Here is a 26163-nt window from a genome sequence, read left to right on the forward strand (position 1 = left end):
ACAAACGCAGGAGCGATGATCATAGTTATACTGTAGGTCGTTGACCTGAGACCCAACCTTACAGTTGATCTCTAGTTTATTCTCAACAGAAGGCAGGAGCGATGATCATAGTTATACTGTAGGTTGTTGACCTGAGACCCAACCTTACAGTTGATCTCTAGTTTATCTCAACAGAAGGCAGGAGCGATGATCATAGTTATACTGTAGGTCGTTGACCTGAGACCCAACCTTACAGTTGATCTCTAGTTTATCTGAACAGAAGCAGGAGCGATGATCATAGTTCTACTGTAGGTCGTTGACCTGAGACCCAACCTTACAGTTGATCTCTAGTTTATCTCAACAGAAGGCAGGAGCGATGATCATAGTTAACTGTAGGTCGTTGACCTGAGACCCAACATACAGTTGATCTCTAGTTTTATCTGAACAGAAGGCAGGAGCGATGATCATAGTTATACTGTAGGTCGTTGACCTGAGACCCAACATACAGTTGATCTCTAGTTTATCTGAACAGAAGGCAGGAGCGATGATCAAAACATAAGCAGTAGAGCTGGTGAGTTTCCAGCTAAGAGGTTGACGACTTTATCTCTCCAGCCAGGCTTATGATATCACTGTATCCATGCTAAGCCTCGGGTTAAAGAGACAAACTGTCTAATCACCACAACTTTCAGGCGGCTAGAAGGGTGTAAATTATGTCTTATCCATAACTACCTAACTCTCTTGCCAAGATTTGTCATAAGGTGACAGTGACGGGGACGGTGTTGTCTGAAAACAATAGACTTGTTTTTTCATAGTATATCTCATTGAGGGTCAAAATCCAAATGGGTGTGTCTGGTTAACAAACTACATTCCACTTATTTCTGTGGAAACTCTACTTTCATTACAGATTTTGTGGTATAGTGTACATGTTGGTACAAAGGTATTCACTGTGACTGATGTTGTGTTTGAACTGTCATGTGGGAGTATTTAAATGATTAACATGGCGGTAGAGCAGGCTTTTATCTTCTTCTTCTTCTTGAGGGGACAACAGAGAAGTTATTGAGGACTAAACTCAAGGAGCATATAAATCACCTACTTTGTTTATCAGCTTGTGTTCCACCATTACTGTTGTTCTACACCGCTGAGTTATTACACCTTTACCTGTGTTTTATAACACACAGTGGTGGAAATAGTATCCAATTGTTATACTTGAGTAAAAGTAAAGATTTCTCAATAGAAAATTACTAAAGTTAAAGTGAGTCACCCAGTAAAATACTACTTGAGTAAAAGTCTAAAACTTGAGTAAAAGTCTAAAAGTATTTGGTTTTATATATAAATATACTTAATTATCAAAAGTAAAAGTAAAAGTATAAATCATTTTAAATTCCTTATGTTAAGCAAACCAGAAGGCATCATTTTCTTGTTTTACAATTTACGGCTAGCCCAGAGGCACACTCCAGCACTCAGATATAATTTACAAACAATACATTTGTGTTTACAAACAATACATTTGTGTTTAGATCAGAAGCAGTAGGGATGACCAGGGATGTTCTCTTGTGAATTGGACCATTTTCCTGACCTGCTAGGTATTCAAAATATAACGAGTACTTTTGGGTGTAGGGAAAATGTATGGAGTAAAAAGTACATAATTTTCTTTAGAAATGTATTGAAATAAAAGTCAAAGTCCAAAATATAATTAGTAAAGTAAAGTAAAGTACAGATACCCCCAAAAACTACTTAAGTAGTTCTTAAAGTATTTGTACTTAAGTAGTTTACACCACTGATAACACATTTACCTCTGCATTATAACACATTTACCTCTGAGTTATAACACATTTACCTCTGCGTTATAATACCTTGACCTCTGAGTTATAACACAGCACTGTGTTATAGCACCTTCACCTCTGTGTTTTATCCCCTTGACCTCGGCGTTATGCATGAATCTATAGTAATAGAATAACCACAAACAACAAACGCATAGAAGTAGAAGAGATTAATGCTGATGAATAATGAAATTAACATTCATAGATTTATAGATAGGAGATTCCCAAGCGTATGTGCCCTGTGTTTACAATTCATTTTTGCAGAGTATTTTTGAGTAATGACTTTTGAGAAAAATGTGAGAAAGTTATTCATGTTTCAACGTTACAATTGCAATGAGCATGGTAATGTGTGCGTTTGTGTGTGTGTGCATGTGTGTCTGTACTTACTTACCACACTCAACAGAGGAACTTAATTGGTTTGTTTTTCAGCCCAAGAAGGAGTATGCATTAAAATGTATTAAATCTGGGGGATGGCTCTCTCAGCGTTCATGTAAAGCAGACAATGATGAGGCTACAATAGAAATGTCCACGTTTATAGTTATTGGTTCAGAATGCGTTGCCTGTATTGTGTGCTTTCTTTGTAATGCTAATGATGCATTTTGGATTGGCTAGGGTGGGGTGGGATTGGCTACTTCAGACTCATTTTGCCCTCCAATCCCCCCCACACATAACCCCACCCCCACCCGTCCCCCCAAACCCAGATTTACTTTTTCCATTGAAATCAAATTACAATCAAAGTCTTACATTCTTATACACACTTTATCAAAATGATAGCAGTACACAAGATAACTYTCTGAGGAAATGTTTGTTGGAACTTTTGTCTCCTGCTCTTCTCCTTTAAAGAAAGGTATGATACTAAGGCATCTTTCATGAGGATAATCTGACATCAAGTCTCGTCATGTTATGCTCCAGTCTAAACCATAAAAGTTCAGGTAGGACCAGGAACCAGAAAAACGTTGTTTATGGTTTTGACGAGAAAGGATACAGCTTTTGTCAGATTTTACTTTTTGTAGCAGTTTAAGAGAACTTACTCAGCAGGTTAGGATAATTAACATAGCAGGTTAGGATAATTAACCTAGCGGGTTAGGATAATTAACCTAGCAGGTTAGGATAATTAACATAGCAGGTTAGGATAATTAACCTAGCGGGTTAGGATAATTAACATCGCAGGTGTCACGTTCTGACCTTAGTTCCTTTTTTATGTCTTTATTTTAGTTTGGTCAGGGCGTGAGTTGGGGTGGGCATTCTATGTTGTTTTTCTATGTTTTTCTATGTTTTGTTCTGTATGTGTCACTGTATGTGTCTTGACGTGGAAGAGAGGACCAAAACGCAGCGTGTGGAAAATACATCTTCTTTTAATGAAGGGAAAAAACAAACACTTACAAAATGAACAAAACAAACGATCGTGAAGCTAAACCGAACTAAGTGCACACATGCAACATAGAACATAGACAATTACCCACATTAACCTAGTGCCTATGGCTGTCTTAAATATGGCTCCCAATCAGAGACAATTAATGACATCTGTCTCTGATTGAGAACCATTCAGGCAACCATAGACACAGCTAGACACCTACACTAAACACAAACCCATCTACTCTACTTAACCCCCTAAACCATACAACCACCCTAGACAATACAAAAAACACATACATTCCCCATGTCACACCCTGACCTAACTAAAATAATAAAGGAAACAAAGAATACTAAGGCCAGGGCGTGACAGTATGTTATATTTCTATGKKTTTGGCCTAGTATGGTTCTCAATCAGAGGCAGGGTGATCATCGTGGTCTCGATTGAGAATCAATACTTAGGTAGCCTGTTTCCCACTATGGGTTGTGGGTAGTTATTTTCCGTTTCAGTGTTTGCACCATACTGGACTGTGTCGTTTCATTTATTCTCTTGTTCTTTTGAATTTGTATTCATCTCGCATTAAGTTATATTATGGATACGTACCACGCCATTTTGGTCCTCCTCTCCTCCACAACCACGAAACCGTTACAGAACTACCCACCAACAAAGGACAAGCAGCGTGGGAACACGGACTCCTGGACATGGAGGAATATATTTGGATGGCAAACGACCCTGGGCACAGCCGGGGGCAGTAATCGCCGTCCGGAAAGGGAGCTGAGGCAGCTAGAGCGGAGCGGCGCCACTCCGAGAATTGGCGTCGAGTAACGGCACGAGAGGCAGCCCCAGAATTCTTTGGGGGAGGCACACGGGTGGATTGGGACTCAGTAGGTAAACCTTGAGTCAACTCCCTGCTTACCGTGGGGAGAGAGTGACTGGGCAGGCACCGTGTTATGCGGTGAACGCGCACGGTGTCCCCAGTGCGCACGCATAGCCCGCGTGCGCTACATCGCAGCTCCTCGAATCGCCCCGGCTAGATGGGCATCGACCAGAGGAATGATGCCGGCTCGCGCATCTGTCTCCAGTGCTCTTCTCGCCCGGGTAACTGCACCAGCCTACGCACGGTGTCTCCAGTTTGCCAGCAACGCCCAGTCGCGGCCTGTTCCAACTACCCACTTCCGCTACAGGGGGATCCAGCCAGGACGCAGTGTCTAGCTCTGAGCTCGAGACCACCAGTACCCCTCCACGCCGTCCAGTGCATCCGTGCCTCGGCCAAGGACAAGGCTCCTGCATGTCTCCCCAGCCTGGTGAGTTCTGTGCCTGTGCTAAGCACTAACCCTCCTGCATGTCTCCCCAGCCTGGTGAGTCCTGTGCCTTCTCCCAGAGCCAGCCTCCAGGATCTCATGGCACAAGCCTCCAGTGATAATCCATGGCAAGAAGCCCCAGTGATGACTCCATGGCACGAAGCCTCCAGTGATAATCCATGGCAAGAAGCCTCCAGTCAAATCCATGGCACGAAGCCTCCATGATGATCCATGCCGACGCAAGCCTCCAGTGATGATCCATGCACGAAGCCTCCAGTGATGATCCATGGCAAGAACCTCACTGAATCCATGGCACGAAGCCTCCAGTGATGATCCATGGCACGAAGCCTCCAGTATGATCCATGCACGAAGCCTCCAGTGATATCCATGGCACGAAGCCTCCAGTGATGATCCATGCACGAAGCCTCCTGTGACGCATCCATGCACGAAGCCTCCAGTCAGGATCCATGCACGAAGCCTCCGGTGATGGATCCATGGCATGAGGCCTCCAACGAAGGACGTCAGTCCGGAGCCTCCAGCGACGCCTTCTAGTCCGGAGCCTCCAGCGACGCCCTCTAGTCTGGAGCCTCCAGAGTCTCCCTCTAGTCCGGAGCAGCCAGAGTCTTCCCTCTAGTCCGGAGCAGCCAGAGTCTCCCTCTAGTCCGCAGCAGCCAGAGTCTGCCTCTAGTGCAGCAGCCAGATCTCCTCTAGTCCGGAGCACCGAGTCGTCCGTCAGTCAGGAGCTGCCTGAGCCGTCCGTCAGTCAGGAGCTGCCCTGACCGGTCCGTCATGTCAGAGCTGCCCCTGCAGCCGTTCCTCAGCAGAGCTGCCCTGAGCCGTCCGTCAGTCAGGAGCTGCCTGAGACGTCCGTCAGTCAGGAGCTGCCTGAGCCGCCCGTCAGTCAGGAGCCGCCCGTCAGTCAGGAGCTGCCCGTCACTCCGGCGCTGCCGGAGTCGCCCGCCTGTCCGGCATTGCCGGAGTCTCCTGTCTATCCGGGGCCCGCTGAAAGGGTCCCCAGTCCGAGGTCAGCGGCGAGGGTCGCTGCTCCAAAGGCGCCAAATAAGTGGGCCAAGACTATGGTGGAGTGGGGTCCACGTCCCGCACCAGAGCTGCCACCGCGGTGAAATGCCCACCTAGACCCTCCCCTATAGGTTCAGGTTTTGCGGCCGGAGTCCGCACCTTTGGGAGGGGGTACTGTCACGTTCTGACCTTAGTTCCTTTTTTATGTCTTTATTTTAGTTGGTCAGGGCGTGAGTTGGGGTGGGCATTCTATGTTGTTTTTCTATGTTTTGTTCTGTTGTTATATTTCTATGTGTTTGGCCTAGTATGGTTCTCAATCAGAGGCAGGTGTCAGTCGTTGTCTCTGATTGGGAGCCATATTTAGGTAGCCTGTTTTCTATTGTGTTTTGTGGGTGGTTGTTTCCTGTGTTAGTGTTTGCACCATACGGGACTGTTTCGGTTGTTTGTTTGTACTTTTGTTATTTTGTTCAGTGTTCTGTGGATTTATTTTATATTCTCATTATGGACACTTACCACGCTGCACATCGGTCCGATCCTTGCTACTCCTCCCCAGATGAAATCTGTTACACCATGACCCACAGCTATAGGCTACTTTGTGACACTTTAATAGATTTAGAAGAAGAAAAAAAGTTTATCAAAGTTATTGTGGTTATATAAGCTACCAGATACTAAATCTATTGTCAMTGATTGTCACAAAAGCCCATGGATTTATTCTAAAGAACATGTAATAAACAGAATATCCATTGACATGCATAACAAACAAAAAAGTTCTTGTTGATTTAGTTTTTTATTATTCAATTATATATCATATTATCACAACTGAAAGAGGCTGAACAGAAATCTCATAACAGTTTTGGATAAATCACTTTTCATCCCACTTTTGAAAGACACATAACACATTTATGTTCATCGATATTATTTTATGTGCCATAAATGATAATAATATACATATTTTAATTAGATCATTTACATACTGGTATTTATTATTTTTTCCAAAATTACTATCACCTAGGCCAGGGATGGGCAACTTTGATGGGGGTGGGGGCCACAAAACTCATCATGGGGGGCATCTCACATGAAGATGAAGCATTGAAAACATTGAAAATGACCACCCTCGAAGGGGTGCCTTGCGAGAATCCATACAGTCATTGGGAGAATCACCCCCTGACACAACCCAAGTCACTAGTCCTTGAACCGAACCTGACCTTATGGGCCAAAGGCGTGCTTGTCACCCTGCTTCCCCGCTGGTGTATTGTCAATGGAATAGTTTCAATGGCCCGGATAGATCGAATGTTCCATCAAATAAACGTTTCTTGCCGCCCAGATTTCCCCCCTGTGGTGCTGCTGGTTTTGACACTGAGGCAAACCCTAGAGAGAACTATGAATGATAAAGAACTAAGGAGGGCAACATAACGAAAAAGGAGGCGGTTAGTCTTTGTAGTCGGGAGGAATGCGGAAATGTTCCTGCTCTGTGTCAAACTTATCTGAAGGGGGTCAAGGCACATTCAGCCAGCGTGGGAAAGCGAAGAAGAGACGGAGCTCACAGGCAAGCGTTGCATATCCCGGGATAAATGGGGAAAAGAGAGTTACAACGAGGAAAAACTGAGAAAAGCGTGGCTTGGAGAACATATCACGCTTTTGTCCTATGACCCCCCCAAAAGTTGCAGTAGGCACTGTGTTTTTCTGTAAGGAATACCCCCCTCCCCCCGGTATTATAGTTTCTTTGCTTGAGCTGCAGTTGCAGAGGTGGGTAGCCTACTGCTGAGGGATGGGGGTTACAGAAGCGTGCACCATCCGACTACCTGTGTGGCCCGGCGTGACAGTGAGGGATCTGTGATGTGTCTTAGTGTGAACATTTATCCAAAGGAGGCATGTTTCATAAATTCATGGACACGACCAATTGCGACTTTCACTGATAACCTAAAATAAGGTAGGCTGAAATATTCATATTTTACTTTTTGTGTAGAAAAATGTATTTTGCATGCATGTCCTTATTGTGATATTTTAAAAGCATGAGTTGCCAATTACGATGCTGCAATGTTTTAATTGTTGTACGCTATTTTAAATGTTTATATATATTTCTTTTTATAAGTTGCCGTGCACAAAACGCATAGCGAACAAGTTGCATTATTAAACCACAACACTATTAATGACATGGAAAATGAGAGATGTGGTTAAATGGACTATAGGAAGTTCAGACAATACAATCAGTAGACAACCACGTGCTCGCAAAAGTTTGTCGCCTATAATAAACCATAAGACTGGACACATTTGGGAAAAGATATCGGAGGCTGGAAAAAATATTTGTATAATAATATATAATAATTATAACTGAGTTTGCAGAGTTTATATTGTATTATTTCAAGTTGGTTTGGTTGTTTTTCTGACTCATTCGTCTACATATCTGTGATTACGCGTGAACATAAAGATGACCTTATTGTTGTAATATGTACTGCATTCTGCACTTAGAGAACTTATGTACAATTGTTTTAAAAACATATTATTTTAGAGATGCCAGATGTTGTGTGATGTGAGGTAACTAGGAGGACAAGAGATTCATACGCGTAATGAAGTGGGAGTGGATCAAGTAGAACGCATCGGGGTTCTAGTGTTGATAGTCGGAATAAAACTAAACTTGATGACACAATGTTGTGGACCTCCGTTTGACCAAAAACAGACAGACATATACGATGTTACCTCTGCTACCTCTCTCTTCCTTTAATTTAGGCATTGCACGCGCCAACAACTATTTTCTGTGAGGATGGCTTTGTAATAACCCTGGCTCGTTACGTTCGTTGGGATTCCCCGCAATATTCTCAACAAGAAAAAGAAAAAAGACGCAAAAATGGACAAAGAAAGTGTATCACAACAGTACGAGCCCGTCGCCGAGATTGGGGAAGGTGCGTATGGAAAGGTGTACAAGGCACGAGATTTGAAGAACGAGGGACGCTTTGTAGCCCTAAAACGAGTTCGGGTACAGACGGAGGAGGAAGGGATGCCCCTCTCCACCATCCGTGAGGTGGCGGTACTGAGGCAACTGGAGGCATTCGAACACCCCAACGTAGTCAGGTAAGAAGAGATGGAGAGGGGGGTGCATCTAACAAGCTCCCAGATGTTGCATTAACTTTTCAACCATATGCTATTATAACCCCTGATATGTATCTCTTTAAACAACCTGCTCTCAGAGCATTCAGTAGGATCTGTACGTAATTCCGAGACACTCCATTTAGTATGATATGTTACGTTTGATATGGTTGGATGGATTGGTGGCCAGATAATGCCAACGTCTACTAAACTATATGGAATAGTTTTAAGCCAGGGGAGGGGGTGGGGTGGGATGCAGGTGGGTTCTACTAAACTACATGGAATAGTTTTAAGAAGGTCATACCAAGGATCATTAACTATTTGATAAAGAATTTTAAGACCCCTTGAAGTATTAAAAAAAAAACGATGAAAAAAATATTTTTGGCCTTACTACTATTAGCCCATACAAACGCATTGAATAACAAATTCACTACATGGAACGATAGCTAGTCCCTCAAAAAAATCTGTAGGAAGTTTCTTCTGAAATGTCTGTCCTATAGCTGAGCAATATAAGAAAGATCAGGAAAGTTAGTCTTTTTTATTTGTACATTTTTGTAAACCCATATTTTTGGCACTAAACAGTCTATATACTGGAAATACACTATATATATATATATAACACGTATGTGGATACCCCTTCAAATTAGTGGATTATTAGTGGACTATTTCAGCCACACCCATTGCTGACAGGTGTATAAATAACGTTTGCTATTTTTTTTTAAACATGTATTTAGCCCCTTATTTTTGGTACTAAACAGTCTCCATATATACTTTACTTCTGTTACCGGGGGACAAGTCTTGTGAAGCCCGTTGTTGTCCTAGAGCAAAACTGGCATGTACGTGTTCGTGAGAGTCTCATATTTCTGCAGAGGGGCCATATTAATGTGTATCCCAAACTGTTCGGACGCTACAGACAGAAGTTGGCAGATTGGCTGTACCGACTTCAGATGAGTCCCAAGACACTTGTGGGGGTCGTAGAGCAAACAGAGAACACCATCGTGTTCGTGATCTTTCCATAGAGGGATCATAATAGTTTGTAGGCCAAACCGTTCAGACGCTACAGACAATTTTGTCGGAAGACCGATTTTCGGGATGCCTCATGGTCTAGCTCTGTCACCTTCCACTGCAGATGAGGAAGTGCGACATCGGCGGATGCGGTAGATTGATACGTGTAACAGTATAACTTTAGTACGTCCCCTCGCCCGACCTCGGGCACGAACCAGGGACCTTCTGCACACATCAACAACAGTCACCCACGAAGCGTCGTTACCCATCGCTCCACAAAAGCCGCGGCCCTTGCAGAGCAAGGGGAACCACTACTTCTAGGTTTCAGAGCAAGTGACGTAACCGACTGAAAGGCTGCTAGCTCGCACCACCGCTAACTAGCTAGCCATTTCACATCCGTTACACTCACCCCCCTTTCCGCAGCAACCAGTGATCCGGGTCACGGCACCAATGTGACAGTATAACTTTAGTACGTCCCCTCGCCCCGACCTCGGGTGCAAACCAGGGACCCTCTGCACACATCAACAACAGTCACCCACGAAGCGTCGTTACCCATCGCTCCACAAAAGCTGCGGCCCTAGCAGAGAAAGGGGAACCACTACTTCTAGGTTTCAGAGCAAGTGACGTAACCGACTGAAAGGCTGCTAGCTCGCCATTTCACATCCGTTACATACGCATCCCAATGCAAAACAGATATTTCTGGCTTAACCTGACAGATTTGTATGGGGATTTTTGTATTATGCTAATTTGATTTATGCGGGGTGCGGACATCGACTCTTGGGGTTAACCTAACTCCTAAACTTAACCTTAACCCTAACCCTAGACTAGCTAACGTTAGCGAGCTAGCTAATGTAAGCCACCTAGCCATAGGGCAGCAGGTAGCCTCGTGGTTAGAGTGTTGGGTCAGTTATCGAAAGGTTGCTGGCTCAAATCCCTGAGCTGACAAGGTAAAAATCTGTCATTCTGCACCTGAACAAGGCAGTTAAACCACTGTTCCCCGGGTGCCGTGGATGTCGATTATGGCAGCCCCCCGCACCTCTCTGATTCAGAGGGGTTGGGTTAAATGCGGAAGACACATTTCAGTTAAATGTGTTCAGTTGTACAACTGACTAGGTATCCCCCTTTCCCTAGCCACCTAGCTAGAGTTTGTAACATATCATACATTTTGCAAATTCGTAACCTATTGTACATTTAGCAAATTAGTAACATATTGTACATTTTGCAAATTCGTAACATATAATACAAATTGTAATTCCTAACATACAGTATCAGACGAAATAGGTGATGGACATCCACAAATGAATACATACCATACGAAACATAATATATCATACTAAATGGAGTCTTTCAGCTTTACATCGAGAATAATAAAAAATGCTCTGAGACCACGTTGCAACCAACAAATTACTGCATAATGCCCTGCCGCGTTTTATGGAGTTTCCTTATTGACCTTTGGAAAAGTTGTTGTTTTGTGATGTACAACTATAAACCCCATTTTGATCCTGGTGATACTATAGTGCAATACAGTAGACTGTACATTATGTTTAATACAGATTGGTGTGTCTGGAAGGTTTCTTTGTGTGCAGCACCTGTGATAGACATTATTGGATGATATCTGTTCACCAGATTAATCAACCTAAATAAGTCATGGGTAAAGTCATCCCCATCGCTGGTTAGAGTGGAATTTCACAGAAAAGTCAATGAACTGCTGTTGGGAATGATAAGAAAGAACCATTTTGTGCATCGAGTCACACTAAGAGATACTGTATTGGGCTGATTTTGCCCCCATTCCAGTAGTCTACATATAAGATGTGTTGTTTTTAGTCCTCTGCCACAAGACAACATACAGGGGTTGTTGTGCTCTGCAGCTGTATACTCCCATGGTCCAATTTGGAGGTCAGTTCAGTTCGGCACAGAAACCACGTCATTTACCGGCCCAGCTCAAGGTCTAACCTTGCCATTTAGTTTATAATGAGAGATTGAGTGCTTTTGTATTACACTTTTTAATAATACTGTACAAATGTTATTCTAAGCCCTGCTGGTCACACTACAGCCTCTATTATTCTCTTCATCTGAATAAATGAATATATTCTTCATAGAGATTCCACGTATCGAAGGTTCGACAGATTTAAATGATGACACAAAATGTGTCCTTACTCCCTATACTTTGTGGTATGCTAATTTCTCAAATTCTGTCAAATTCTGGTTCCTATATGTTAGCCCAAGCTCAAATCCACACCAAAGGGTGTCTGGTCTGGTCTCTCTGTAAAGCTAAACAGTGCGGGAGAGAGCGAGCAGGGTGCATTCTGGACCTACTGTGTAACTACAGGCCTGCCAACCCCTGGATGTTTAAGAATGACGCCCATTAGTCATACCATATGTTCAGTGTCTGGCGAGAGGCTGCATTGTAGTGGAACAATCACGGTTCTGAGGGGCGTTTAACCCCAACTTTCCAACAGGGTGGCTCGCTCGTTCTGTGACATCATGGGCGTATGGCAATAATACCTTGAATCCTCAATGCAGGATTTACAAGCCTTTGTTAACAGGGGGTGTGGCACAGTGCATATTCCCTTTAGGCTACAAGTGAAAAAGAAAAGGACTACCAGGTGGAGCAGCTTTCCCATGCTTTACTTCAAGACAATTCACTGAGATTACACAGACATCAACTGCAATTTTACTGTTATTACTACAGACCCATTGATTCTTTCGAAATATTTGAAGCTATTGAAATACAGATTTTACTGTAAATATGACATATTTTTTATTAAATCTAAGAATTACTGCATAAAGATGTGTGGGATACGGACCTTATTGGCCCCATAGTGTCATTGAAACAATGATAGAGCGATGTCAGTAAGTGGGATAAATTCCATCCACGTTCTTGTCACCCACACTGATTGGTTGCCATGGTGAGAGACGCTGCTCAACCACATCTAGTGGTCGGTCATGGGCAGTCCAGACTGCTTCAGTTGCCATGACGCATCACGCGTTGCCCTGGTGCTCCTGAAGGAATCTTTGTCGTCGTCCTCGGATCTTTGAGGTTGACACTGGACGTCTTCTCTAGGCTTTCACCAACGCTTCCCCATGGCACAACTGCCCAAATAATCTGTATGTTTGGGCTCGGTTTGTCGCCTAGTAAAAATACACCCACAATGTTGATATATTGTGTTGGATGCTCAGGAGTCGCCAAGGGTTTCCCTCTTAAAATAGATATAATGTAGCTACAACATTATTATTGGCGTTATCAGGATGGAGGCTAAAGGATAGGGTTAGTGGGCAGGAGGCTAACGGATAGGGTTAGTGGGCAGGAGGCTAAAGGATAGGGTTAGTGGGCAGGAGGCTAAAGGATAGGGTTAGTGAGCAGGAGGCTAAAGGATAGGGTTAGTGGGCAGGACGCTAAAGGATAGGGTTAGTGGGCAGGAGGCTAAAGGATAGGGTTAGTGAGGTGCAGGAGGCGAAGGATAGGGTTAGTGGGCAGGAGGCTAAAGGATAGGGTTAGTGGGGCAGGAGGCTAAAGGATAGGGTTATTGAGCAGGAGGCTAAAGGATAGGGTTAGTGAGCAGGAGGCGAAAGGATAGGGTTAGTGGGCAGGAGGCTAAAGGATAGGGTTAGTGGGCAGGAGGCTAAAGGATAGGGTTAGTGGGCAGGAGGCTTAACATGCCTAAAGGAGATGGGTCGGAACTACACAACATGACCAAGAGTATGTGGACACCTGCTCGTCGAACATCTCATTCCAAAATCATTGGCATTAATATGGATTGGTCTCCTCTTTGCTGCTGTAACAGCATCCGCTCTTCTGGGAAGGCATTCCACGACCGATGTTTGGAATACATTGCTGCGGGGACTTGCTTCCATTCAGCCTCAAGAGCATTAGTGAGGTCGGGCACTGATGTTGGGCGATTAGGCCTGGCTCGCAGTCGGTGTTCCAATTCATCCCAAAGATGTTCGATGGGTTTGAGGTCAGGGCTCTGTGTGGGCCAGTCAAGCTCTTCCACACCGATATCGACAAACCATTTTTATATGGATCTCGCTTTGTGCATGGGGGCATTGTCATGCTGAAGCAGGAAAGGGCCTTCCCCAAACTGTTGCCACAAAGTTGGAAGCACAGAATCGTCTGGAATGTCATTGTATGCTGTAGAGTTAAGATTTCCCTTCACTGGAACTAAGCGGCTTGAACCATGAAAAACAGCCCTACACCATTATTCCTCCTCCACCAAACTTTACTGTTGGCACTATATATTGGGGCAGGTAGCGTTCTCCTGGCATCCGCCAAACCCAGATTAGTCCATCGGACTGTCAGATGGTGAAGCGTGATTCATCACTCCAGAGAATGCGTTTCCACTGCTCCAGAGTCCAATGGCGGCGAGTTTTACACCACACCAGCCGACGCTTGGCATTGCGCACATGGTGATCGTAGGCTTGTGTGCGGCTGCTCGGCCATGGAAACCCATTTCATGAAGTTCCCAACGAACAGTTATTGTGCTGACGTTGTTTCCAGAGGAAGTCTGGAACTCAGTAGTGAGTTTTGCAACCGAGGACAGAACTTCTACTTTGCGGCTGAGCCGTTGTTGCTCCTAGACGTTTCCACTTCACAATAACAGCACTTACAGGTGACCTGAGGCAGCTCTAGCAGGGCAGACGTTTGACAAACTGACTTTGGAAAGGTGGCATCCTATGACGGTGCCCCGTTGAAAGTCACTGAGCTCTTCAGTAAGGTCATTCTACTGCCAATGTTTGTCTATGGAGATTGCATGGCGGTGTGCTCTATTTTTATACACCTGTTTGCAACAGGTTTGGCTGAAATAGCAGAATCCACTAATTTGAAGGGGTGTCCACATACGTTTGTACATATAGTTCATGCTCTCTTGATGTGTAACCTTGTCTGAGACCTGAAGAGTTGCGTTTGCTCCCAGATATATTGCTTAGGCTTTAGCTCAGTGGACTAAGGGGTCTTGTGACATGCAGGAGCCCTGGATTCAAGTTTAAAGTTTTAATGTCACGTGCACAAGTACAGTAAAATGCCTTTCTTGCAAACTCAAAACCCAACAATGCAGTAATCAATATCCGCCTGGTCGGTTACAGTTGCATGTTTTTAATAACGAGAATGGCAAATCAATCACTCTGTCAAGGTGTTCAACTCTCAACTGATCCTATTGTGGTTACTGTACTGTGAAGTCCGCTATTGCACACATACTGGAATAAGGGCTAGGAGATCATGTTGCCAAAATGTCCATCAGTCACGAGTAAGGAATTTCAGATCGGTTCCTTCCGTTTAGCTAACAAGGCCCAGTATGTGAAAGCATTGCTTGCATTCTTTCAAAACTGTCAGGAAAACTAGTCTGGGCCTGGTTTCCCAAAAGCATCGTAAGGCTAAGTTCATCTTAGAACCATAGGATCCTATGCTTTGGATGCTTTTGGGAAACCGGACCCTGGACAGTTAACTGACACTATAAACTAATTTCCCCCCCTAACTGAAGCTAGATTGATTAAATAGATTAGATCTCTCTCAGGTATTGAATTATGCTAGGGATCCTATGAAGTGTCTATCTATGTTTCAGAAGCCAGTTTAGACTGGAAAATATGTTTTGTCATAGATGGTGGTTATAAATGAAAATACTTTGTTATTCCTCTTAAATTAAAGACGGATGACTTTATAACTTCTATTTACTTGTGAACTACTTTATGGACTATTTGCGATCCTTTTACAAACCCTTTATAGATCATTTTATATAAGTGTTACCATGATATCTGACTGACATTAACAATGCTAAGCAGCAGTATTCACTCTGCCTCTCTCTCTGCAGACTGTTCGATGTGTGTACTGTGTCTCGGACCGACCGCGAGACCAAGCTGACCCTGGTCTTTGAGCACATTGACCAGGACCTGACCACGTACCTGGAGAAAGCCCCTGATCCTGGGGTGCCACCTGAAACTATCAAAGTGAGTCTGTCTAGGGGCAACTTCTTAGTAAGTTCACACTAAATTGAAAATGCCCTACTGTATTCGTAAGGTCTATGAATATGTGGACCTTGTTTTTGCAAAGTATCCTGGGAATATTTCTTCCTGGCCCAGACAGGAACCGAGGATGGAACTCCCAAACATCAGACAGCATTCAGGCTTTTTGAAGGGTAGCACATGTGGCATATTGGGTCCTAATTAGAGGGCCTCGGCTTTTCTATTTTCATTCTGGTCCCTCACTTCACTCTGTATCTAAAGGAGGAGACGCTGTGTGTGTTTGTGTGTTTTATTTGTGTGTGTGTGTGCGTCTGTGAGTGTGTGTAATCATATGGATTGACAGAACTAGGTGACACTGACAGAAGGCATTTCTTTATGTGTAGTGTCTCATCGTGTGTCAAACCTCCTTTTCCTGTAGGCCAAAGGAATGCCCTCAGGGCCAAACACACTAACAAACCATACGTCATTCTGACTATCAGACTAATCCGGAAGTAATCCAGTTATTTGCTAGGGTGCATCTGAAATGTCACCCTATTCCATATATAGTGCACTACTTTTGACCAGGGCCTATGCACTATGTAGGGAATAGGGTGCCATTTGAAACACAGACCCAGTATCCGCAAAAGGTAGGAAGCGGAAGTGTTGGCAACCTCTTTCCCTCTCGACAGTTAGTCTCTCTTTCTATTTATTAACCTCTTTCCCTCTCGACAGTTAGTCTCTCTCTATTTATTAACCTCTTTCCCTCTCGACAGTTAGTCTCTCTCTATTTATTAATTAACCTAACTTAGCCAAATACATTTAAACTCAATTTTTCACAATTCCTGACATTTAATCCTAGTAAAAATTCCCTGTATTAGGTCAGTTAGGATCACCACTTTATTTTAAGAATGTGAAATGTCAGAATAATAGTAGAGAGAATGGTTTATTTCAGCTTTTATTTCTTTCATCACATTCCCAGTGGGTCAGAAGTTTACATACACTCAATTAGTATTTGGTAGCATTGCCTTTAAATTGTTTAACTTGGGTCAAACGTTTCGGGTAGCCTTCCACAAGCTTACCACAATAAGTTGGGTGAATTTTGGCCCATTCCTCCTGACAGAGCTGGTGTAACGGAGTCAGGTTTGTAGGCCTCCTTGCTCGCACGCGCTTTTTCAGTTCTGCCCACAAATGTTCTATAGGATTGAGGTCAGGGCTTTGTGATGGCCACTCCAATACCTGGACTTTGTTGTCCTTAAGCCATTTTGCCACAACTTTGGAAGTATGCTTGGGGTCATTGTCCATTTGGAAGACCCATAATCTGTCTGAAAACAATTGTTGGAAAAATTGCTTGTGTCATGCACAAAGTAGATGTCCTAACCGACTTGCCAAAACTGTAGTTTGTTAACAAGAAATTTGTGGAGTGGTTGAAAAACGAGTTTTAATGACTCCAACCTAAGTGTATGTAAACTTCCGATTTCAACTGTACATACTACCTCAACTAACCAGTGCCCCCGCACATTGACTCTGTACCGGCACCCCCCTGTATATATTGTTATTTTTTACTGCTGCTCTTTAATTATTTGTTACTTTTATCTCTTATTCTTATCCATATTTTTTGAAACGGCATTGTCGGTTAGGGGCTCATAAGTAAGCATTTCACTGTAAGGTCTACACCTGTTGTATTCGGTGCATGTGACTAATCAAGTTTGATTTGATTTGAAAGCAAGCATGGAAGACCACTTGTTGAGCGGGAGAGAGATCCCATTCATTTTCAACATCCAAACAGCAGCTGGAGCGATGAGGGACAATGGAAAACGATCAAGTACAAGATGACAGTGGCACCGTCCCTTTTATTTCCATGACAGTGGACACTGCACAGTAACACTCCTCCAGACCAGAGGACACCAGATTGCAGACCCCCACCCCCCACTGCCCCCTTTCAGACCTACAGTCAGAACCACCGTATGGTAATTGATCAAAGAGGCTCCGGGAATCAAATGAGCTGGAAGGACATCAAGCAGCCGGTCTCTGTCCCGCAGCCTCCCCCAGCCTTGGGGAGTGCGGCTGGGCTAACACTGGGCTTCGTGCCCCTCTACCCCCTCCTCCACCCCCAGATCCTCCATCCTTCCCCGTCTCCAGGCCTGGCCCTATAAAAGTCTGGTTAATGAAGCATTACACTAACTGGCAGATGTCCTGTATTGTGACACGGTTACAAAAAACATTATGACTGCGTCTTGCTTATTAGCATGACAACAGGGACTGCACTAGGGGATGCCATGTTTTGACTGCTTTTTCTCTTGGCTACTTTTTTATTTTTATTCTTGGGTATCGCTTGCCTTGTGTTTCCTAGCTAGCTATCTTTGGTCGAGGTGCTGTCATAGACAGTTAGGGTGTTGGGCAACTCGTTGCTCTGTCACCTCCTGTCACATTGGTTTGCAACAGGTCAGGTGTTTTCTCATACCATCTGCAGACTGGAGACTAGATATTAATGTCAGTCTGATAGTTTGACATTATCCCCAGCCCTACAAACTATTCATTTTTATGAACAACTAAAATCTATTTACTCTTGACAAGCAACAGCTTGTCATTCATCATTCATCTTCACCTGCATCATCTACTACTGAATGACTGTTATATGAATGAACTGAAGCAGGGAGGGGAGATGGAGCGCCATGGGGGCCTTGTTGTTGTTTGTATGATTGTCCTCAAGTCACACTTCTGAGATAATTGGGGTTTTGTAGGAAATGCTGTTGAAAGGAAACATGTCGCAAATGGCCATTTAAAGCAAACAGAGAGGAGCTCATGGGGGTGATGCCATTGTATCAACTCCTTAAATAACTGCCTCTGCCGCTGTCTGTTGGCCTCCTAGGTTACGGGTGGACGGAGATGCAAAAAAAGAAGGCCTGTTTACGCTCTCTGGCTGACCTGCGCAAGGGACCCTCACACACACTGCTTACGCATACACACACACACACACACCGCACGCACACAAACACACCGCACGCGCACACACACAGACACACACACACACATTCCCTCTGCCCTGTCTCTTCTCTATTCCGTGCAGAGGCTCCTGTCCCCTCCTCTTAGCCCTGGTCAGCCCCGCCCGTTTGAAAATGTTTTCTGCTTGAGTGTGCAGACCATTGTTTCACCTCTTTTAATCACTCACCAGCTGCTAGTGTCAGAGAATGGAGCCCCTCCGCAGGCCCAGGTCCATGTCACTTGTGAGGTCTTGGCGACGGGTTTCGGGGGGGGGGCACCGCTGCCTGCTGCAACCCCAGCAGTAGGCCGATTCATGTCGAGACTGTGAGAGAGAGTCCCTCTTTCTCTCCCCCCTCTTTCTCTCTTTCTCTTTCCCTGTGTTTCTTTTTTAATCTTCCCCCATCTCTCTGTCTCTATCACTCAAACAGCCCCCACCTCCGCTATCACCATCAGTTCAGTCCTTATGTTGTTGTGCAAGTTCCACCAGAGAGTAGAAATGGCCGTTGAGCCCTTTCAGTTTAGCCCTCCTCTCAGACTCTTTCTTTCTCTCTCTTTTTACCTTTATTTCTCTCTCCCTGAACTGAGTGCTTGTGGGCATTAGGGCCACCGTGGGGCCGTTCCTGGCTGCAGCTGGGAAGAGTGGATCTCCAATGAACAATCCACCTCAGCTCCAGTCCAGCCAGATGCAGGAAGAGAGGGAGGGAGGCAGAGAGAGGCCCACCACCAACAGATCAAGGCAGTACCCAAATGGCACCCTATTCCCTATGTAGTGCACTACTTTTGGACCAGGGCCCAAAGATCAGAACTACACCCTCACAGCAACGTGTATTTCCTGCTCTGCTCTCCCTCCAAAATTGTGTCAGTTATCAACATCTGCCACACTTGGGCTTTAAAGGGATACGTTCTCTTTTCTTCCTAGTCGACAAGCTGCTGCACCGCATGCAGGGCCTCAGTGATTTCACTTCACTCTGTGGGGACTTCATTTAGGTTTTCAGTGTTCTGAGACCCGTTGGCTGATTTAGAAGAGAAATAAATGATGTTTCTTACTATCGTTACCTTACAGATTACAGTGATGTGCATGCTGTACACACATGATGATGAAGATAATGAACTGCATTAGTATTGGGGGAACCATCCAACACCAATGTGCAGCAACCAAAACACAGATTTTAAAAATGACCTTTTGTTTTAGTACTATTGAACCCTCAAGGATATCAGGTGTCTTTTTTCAGTGTCCATGTGTCTTGTATCCGTAAAATCATGACAAACTGTCAGTGTCCATGTGTGTTGTTGAACCTGTTAAGACTGTGTCTGTGTCCATGTGTCATGTTGTACCTTTTAAGACTGTGTCTGTGTCCATGTGTCATGTTGTACCTTTTAAGACTGTGTCTGTGTCCATGTGTCATGTTGTACCTGTTAAGACTGTAGCTGTTTTCGAATACCCATACTAACATACTGTATAATACATACTTAATGAGTATATACTACATACTATATACTATTAGTTAATTTTAGTATACTGTAAACGAACGGTATCCTTGTAGTTGAGTGTACTAGTGCTTCGATGTGTCTACCGGAATTTGATACTGTTGCTATGCAGCTTCTTGCTAGCTTGTTAGCATAGCTAAGAAATTACGAGCAAGACGTCTTACGACTTCTTTAACAATGTCCATTGAGAACGCACAACGACTATACCACTTAGCTAAGCTAAGAATTACGTGAAAAATCAAGTCAATAAACGTTGGATTGTTTAGTTAGATAGCATATAGTTAATATACTGGCAAGTTTGAAGTATTAGTAGCCAACTAACGTTAGGTAGCTAGCTAACATCTGGTGCATACAAGCAACTACTGTAATGAAATGCTATGCAGTTCGTAAGGCTAGCGAAGCTAACAAATTGTCAAATTACATTGCTCAACATTTTCTTAACATTTGTCATAATTAGTTAAAGCAATGAATTTGTATGCTCTCTCGTTGGACTTTGGCTGCATATTTTCCGCCATTTTCTTCAAATCTGAAAACGTTGTGAACCACGCCCATTTTCTGAAGAATTGCATTATGGGCACTAAATGCACGGAAATAATGTCCACTGCTAGAGTACTAGAGTATTTTGACGAATGTAGTACGACATGCGTAAACTTTTCGCCTACTACATATATTCATACTCTGACCAATAAGCATACTACATACTAAATGTATGCCACAAATAGTACGGTTAGTGCTGTTAGTGTGAGTACTCGAACACAGCTTGTGTCTGAGTGTCCATGTGTCATGTTATACCTGTTAATACTGTGTTGGAATGTCCATGTGTCATGTTATACCTGTTAAGACTGTGTCTGAGTGCCCATGTGTCATGTTATACCTGTTAATACTGTGTTGGAATGTCCATGTGTCGTGTTATACCTGTTAATACGGTGTTGGAATGTCCATGTGTCGTGTTATACCTGTTAATACTGTGTTGGAATGTCCATGTGTCATGTTGTACCTGTTAAGACTGTGTTGGAATGTCTATGTGTCATGTTGTACCTGTTAAGACTGTGTCTGAGTGCCCATGTGTGTTGTCCTAACAGGATATGATGTACCAGCTGCTGCAGGGACTGGACTTCCTGCACTCACACCGTGTGGTTCACCGGGACCTGAAACCCCAGAACATTTTGGTCACCAGTGGAGGACAGATCAAACTGGCCGATTTTGGCCTCGCCAGGATATACAGCTTTCAGATGGCCCTGACCTCTGTGGTGAGAACCTTACTGTTATAAACCTGTTATAAACTGTTATAACACAGATTATATACAGATTTAAGATGGAACTGACCTTTGTAGTAGACTTACTGTTATAAACCTGTTATAAACTGTTATAACACAGATGATATACAGATTCCGATGAACTAACCTCTGTGGTGAGAACCTCTGTTATAAACTGTTATAGCACAGATATATACAGATTTAAGATGGAACTGACCTTGTTAGTGAGAACCTTACTGTTATAAACCTGTTATAAACTGTTATAGCACAGATTATATACAGATTTAAGATGGAACTGACCGCTGTGGTGAGCACCTTACTATTATAAACCTGTTATAAACTGTTATAACACAGATGATATACACATTTCAGATGAACTGACTTCTGTGGTGAGAACCTTGCTGTTTAAAACAGAACATAAACTCTTATATCAGCCAATACTGATTATGTTACTATATCAGCCAATACTGATTATGTACATATCAGCCAATACTGATATGTACTATATCAGCCAATACTGATTATGTACTATATCAGCCATACTGATTATGTAACTATATCAGCCAATACTGATGTACTATATCAGCCAATACTGATGATGTACTATATCACCCAATACTGATGATGTACTATATCAGCCAATACTGATTATGTACTATATCAGCCAATACTGATTATGTACTATATCAGCCAATACTGATTATGTACTATATCACCCAAATACTGATTATGTACTATATCAGCCAATACTGATTATGTACTATATCAGCCAATACTGATTATGTACTATATCACCCAATACTGATTATGTACTGAGTAGAGACAATGCCTGACCAGGATATTAGTGCTGAGCGATTAGAGCTTTTTGAGGTTGGTTCGGTTTCAGTTAAATTATTTAAAAAATAATCACGGTTTTCAGTTTCGGTTCAATATATTTTTTAGCATGAAATGCGCTATGCGTTATGAATAAAACATGCAATAGTGACAGCACACTACTGCTTATCACTTATTAACCATCATTTATTCACATTACTTTAATAAAATATTTCAGTTGTTTTGTATATTATATGTATGTTTTTTTAATATGATGACTTTATTATTTCATTCCAAGTCATCATCTCATCTCTATAGAGCTGCTGCCTGTGTTGTCTGACAAAATCACTATTTTAGTAGTTCTTCAAAGTAAATAAGACATACTTTTATGACTGCTGAATACCAACTATCAATCACTTAGATTAGATCATGTATTTTCAGGTAGAGATACTGTACCTCACGAAGCAAATACTCTTTATCTGTCTCGATAGCGCGTTCCTCTCTTCTCTCCGTCTCCGTGTCTGCCCCACACCAGAGAGGAGGCGGCAAAGCGAGAGGTTTCACTCTCAACAAAATCTGTCCAATATAAACCCAATGTGTTTCTATGGGCTTATTTTGGACATAGCTTCTGCCTTTCCGCCTTTGGGACAATGGCTCCCATTGTTAGGGCGGAGATATGAGCATCAATCAACACACTACCCCATAATGACAGAGCAAAAACAGGATTTTAGAAATGTTTGCAAATGTATTAAAAATATAACATTTAAATAAGTATTCAGACCCTTTACTCAGTACTTTGTTGAAGCACCTTTTGGCAGCGATTACGTCCTTGAGTCTTCTTGGAAATGACACTACAAGCTTGGCACACCTGTATTTGGAGAGTTTCTCCCATTCTTCTTTGCAGATCCTCTCAAGCTCTGTCAGGTTGGATGGGGAGCGTCACTGAACAGCTATTTTCAGGTCTCTCCAGAAATGTTAGATCGGGTTCAAGTCCGGGCTCTGTCTGGGCCACTCAAGGACGTTCAGAGACTTGTCCCGAAGCCACTCTGTGTTTTCTTGGCTGTATGCTTAGGGTCTTTGTCCTATTGGAAGGTGAACCTTCGTCCCAGTCTGAGGTTCTGAGCGCTCTGGAGCAGGTTTTCATCAAGGATCTCTCTGTACTTTGCTCCGTTCATCTTTGCCTCAATCCTGACTAGTCTCCCAGTCCCTACCACAGAAAAACATCCCCACTGCATGATGCTGTCACCGATTATGGTCATTGTAGTTAATTACCACATTTTCTTCGCTAAACTATGTCGAATATTGGCCTATTGGAAACTACGACTCCCTACTACATATCACAGTTTTGGTGTGATCTGATTTCTTTCTAGAGAAAGTGCGTATTGAGCTCATAAAAAAAATGTATTTCAAATAATTGAACCGACGTCGGTCAGTTAGTTGTTTAAAAAACAAACCTCTTGTGGCGAGCATCTTAAAGGAATAATCCACTTAAAACCACAAATTCCCATGATTTACATAAATAACGCAATATGTGAGAACAATATATGTTGTGAAAAAAATATTGCATTTTGTCGTTATAATAAGTTAAGTAAGCAATAAGTGAAAATTCGACTACAAAACCCACAATGCAATGTTCTCTCTAGAAAAGCTGTATAGCTCGCTAGGTAGCTATCAAGAAAACATAACTACACACAATAATACCAAAGTCTATGGTATTATCAGCATGTGAAGTAGTTAGCTAGTTGTAAATCCCTAAAACAAACTTCACTATCAGTTTAGGAGTTACAATATCACCATGTTCAACCTGGTGGTATAGATTGCGTTTCTAGCACAAAGCTGTGTGAATCAGGTTGCAATGGCAACGCTCAAGGGCCCTGCGAGCCTGCAAGCAGGGAGAGGAGAACACAATTTTGCACCATGGTAGTTGAATGAAGAAAGGATATTAATGTGATGGCGCACTCTGCACTTTGGGGACATTTGAACAAAATATATACTGTGTTGTGATGATATAGACAGATGGATTTGTTCTGGAGAAGTTTGCCCATACCATCTATTGGCTTATTTGGCGATCTGGACTGCAGGTAATTGTTTTAAAAGCTTTATGAAATGTGATAGTTTGTTATCCCCTATATCCAGTGACGAGAACCATGTCTTGATGACGTATCACGTCACATTTCATTTTTAGGGTGGATTATCCCTTTTATACCAGTACACACACTGGGCTCCGTTTTTATGACAACCCCCCCAAAAGTTCCTGCTTTAACGTTATGGTATAGAATAGACTATATCATGTCAAATACATAGTTCACATACTTAAAAATATATATTTTCCTCAGTTGGCACTTTTGGGACTATTCCAGTTTTACAGGACAAACCAAAACCTGAAGGTATTTCACATACTGCTACATACTGTATAGCCAGACTGATTCCTCTTCTTACAGTTTCACTAGCCAGACTCCATAGTCTCAATCAGGATACGTCTGATTAAGCCTCTTTATTATCAGGTATTTACTGTAGACAGATAGTCAAGTTATGTATTGGGAGTTGGACTGTGTGCGGTACATTCCCAGTGAGACTATTCTTCCTTTGATATCAGGTATTTAGATAGATAAGAGATTAAATAACAGAGGTTATGAATTGAGACTGTGTATGTTACTTCCCAATGTTAAGCATTATTTTATAGACTCCTTATCTACCTCAGCCCACTCCAAAACAAAATACTTTCACCTGGTACAAACGACTGGCTTCAGGCCCTTACTCTGAAAACCTAATCTCTCTCTCTCTTTCACCTCCTCCCTCCTCTCCTTCCCTCTCTCTGTCCATCTTTATCTAATTTTCTTCTCCTCTGTTTTTGGTTGGTTAGTGCACTCTTTTTTAACCAATTGGGTGAACTTCCACTTACTGTATGTGTGGTTGCGTCCCAAATGGCTCCCTATTCCCCTTATAGTGCACTACCGTTGACCAGGGCCGATAAGGCCCATATTGCACTATAGACCTATAGTGAATAGGGTGCTTTTTGGAATACAGACTATGTTTTACTGAGCTGGTCGACCAATGAGAAGAGAAGTATCCTGAGTGGGAGGTGAAAGGGAGACTATAAAACATTTGTACATGAGGCCACAGAAGGGCAGAGAGAGAGAGAGAGAGAAGGCAGGACGGTCTCCTGAGACACAGATGAAAAGCGGCTAATGTGATGTAGCGGGCACTGAAAGGGCACCAGTCGGCAGGCAAGAGAGAAGAACAGTAAACGATATGGTGTAAAGTGAGAACGAAGGAAGGGCCGAAGAGAATCCCTGAAGTGAAGTGGACGTGACAAGGATGAAATGGATAAAGAGGGAGGGAGCTAAGGTGGACAGAGAGAGATTGAGTCAGAGATCCCCTCCTCCTCCCACCTTTCTTCCATCAAGGCTTTGAAGTGGGACTGTCTTGCACAGCCAGATCGCTCCAAGTTGACTTTGAAATTGTTTTGAGGACGTCGGGAAAGGCCTTCAAAAATTAGCCACTAGGGGCAACAGTGAGCGATATTACCTGGACAGGGATGGCGGATGGGTGTAGTCCCGTGACTTCAGATCTGAAGGTCACGTGTTCAATCCCAGTGGTAGACACTTGTTGTTTTAACCCTATCCCAAACCTTAACCCTTAACTTAACTGTGAACTGTGAAGTCCACAATCATCTCCTTTGTTTTGTTGACGTTGAGTGTGAGGTTATTTTCCTGACACCACACTCCGAGGGCCCTCACCTCCTCCCTGTAGGCCGTCTCGTCGTTGTTGGTAATCAAGCCTACCACTGTAGTGTCGTCCGCAAACTTGATGATTGAGTTGGAGGCGTGCATGGCCACACAGTCGTGGGTGGGAACAGGGAGTTACAGGAGAGGGTCAGAACGCACCCTTGTGGGGCCCCGTGTTGAGATCAGCGGGGTGGAGATGTTGTTACCTACCCTCACCACCTGGGGCGGTCCTCAGGAAGTCCAGGACCCAGTTGCACAGGGCGGGGTCGAGAACCAGGGTCTCGAGCTTGATGCCGAGTTTGGAGGGTACTATGGTGTTAAATGCTGAGCTGTAGTCGATAACAGCATTCTCACATAGGTATTCCTCTTGTCCAGATGGGTTAGGGGCAGTGTGCAGTG

The 26163-nt window shown here is 43.4% G+C and overlaps 1 protein-coding gene across 1 annotated transcript in view; it reads left to right on the forward strand.

Moving 5' to 3' along the window:
* The first annotated feature begins 8229 nt into the window (after positions 1–8229).
* The window catches only part of cdk6 (cyclin dependent kinase 6), a 79023-nt gene continuing 61089 nt past the window's right edge, over positions 8230–26163 (forward strand). Inside the window, exons 1-3 of the mRNA XM_023976129.2 lie at positions 8230–8543; positions 15368–15503; positions 21050–21217. Coding sequence (XP_023831897.1) covers positions 8320–8543; positions 15368–15503; positions 21050–21217 — 528 coding nt within the window. The 5' untranslated portion in view covers positions 8230–8319. The remainder of the gene's footprint in view (positions 8544–15367; positions 15504–21049; positions 21218–26163) is intronic.

Source organism: Salvelinus sp. IW2-2015, linkage group LG31 (assembly GCF_002910315.2).
Source record: "Salvelinus sp. IW2-2015 linkage group LG31, ASM291031v2, whole genome shotgun sequence".
Classification (NCBI taxonomy): domain Eukaryota; kingdom Metazoa; phylum Chordata; class Actinopteri; order Salmoniformes; family Salmonidae; genus Salvelinus; species Salvelinus sp. IW2-2015.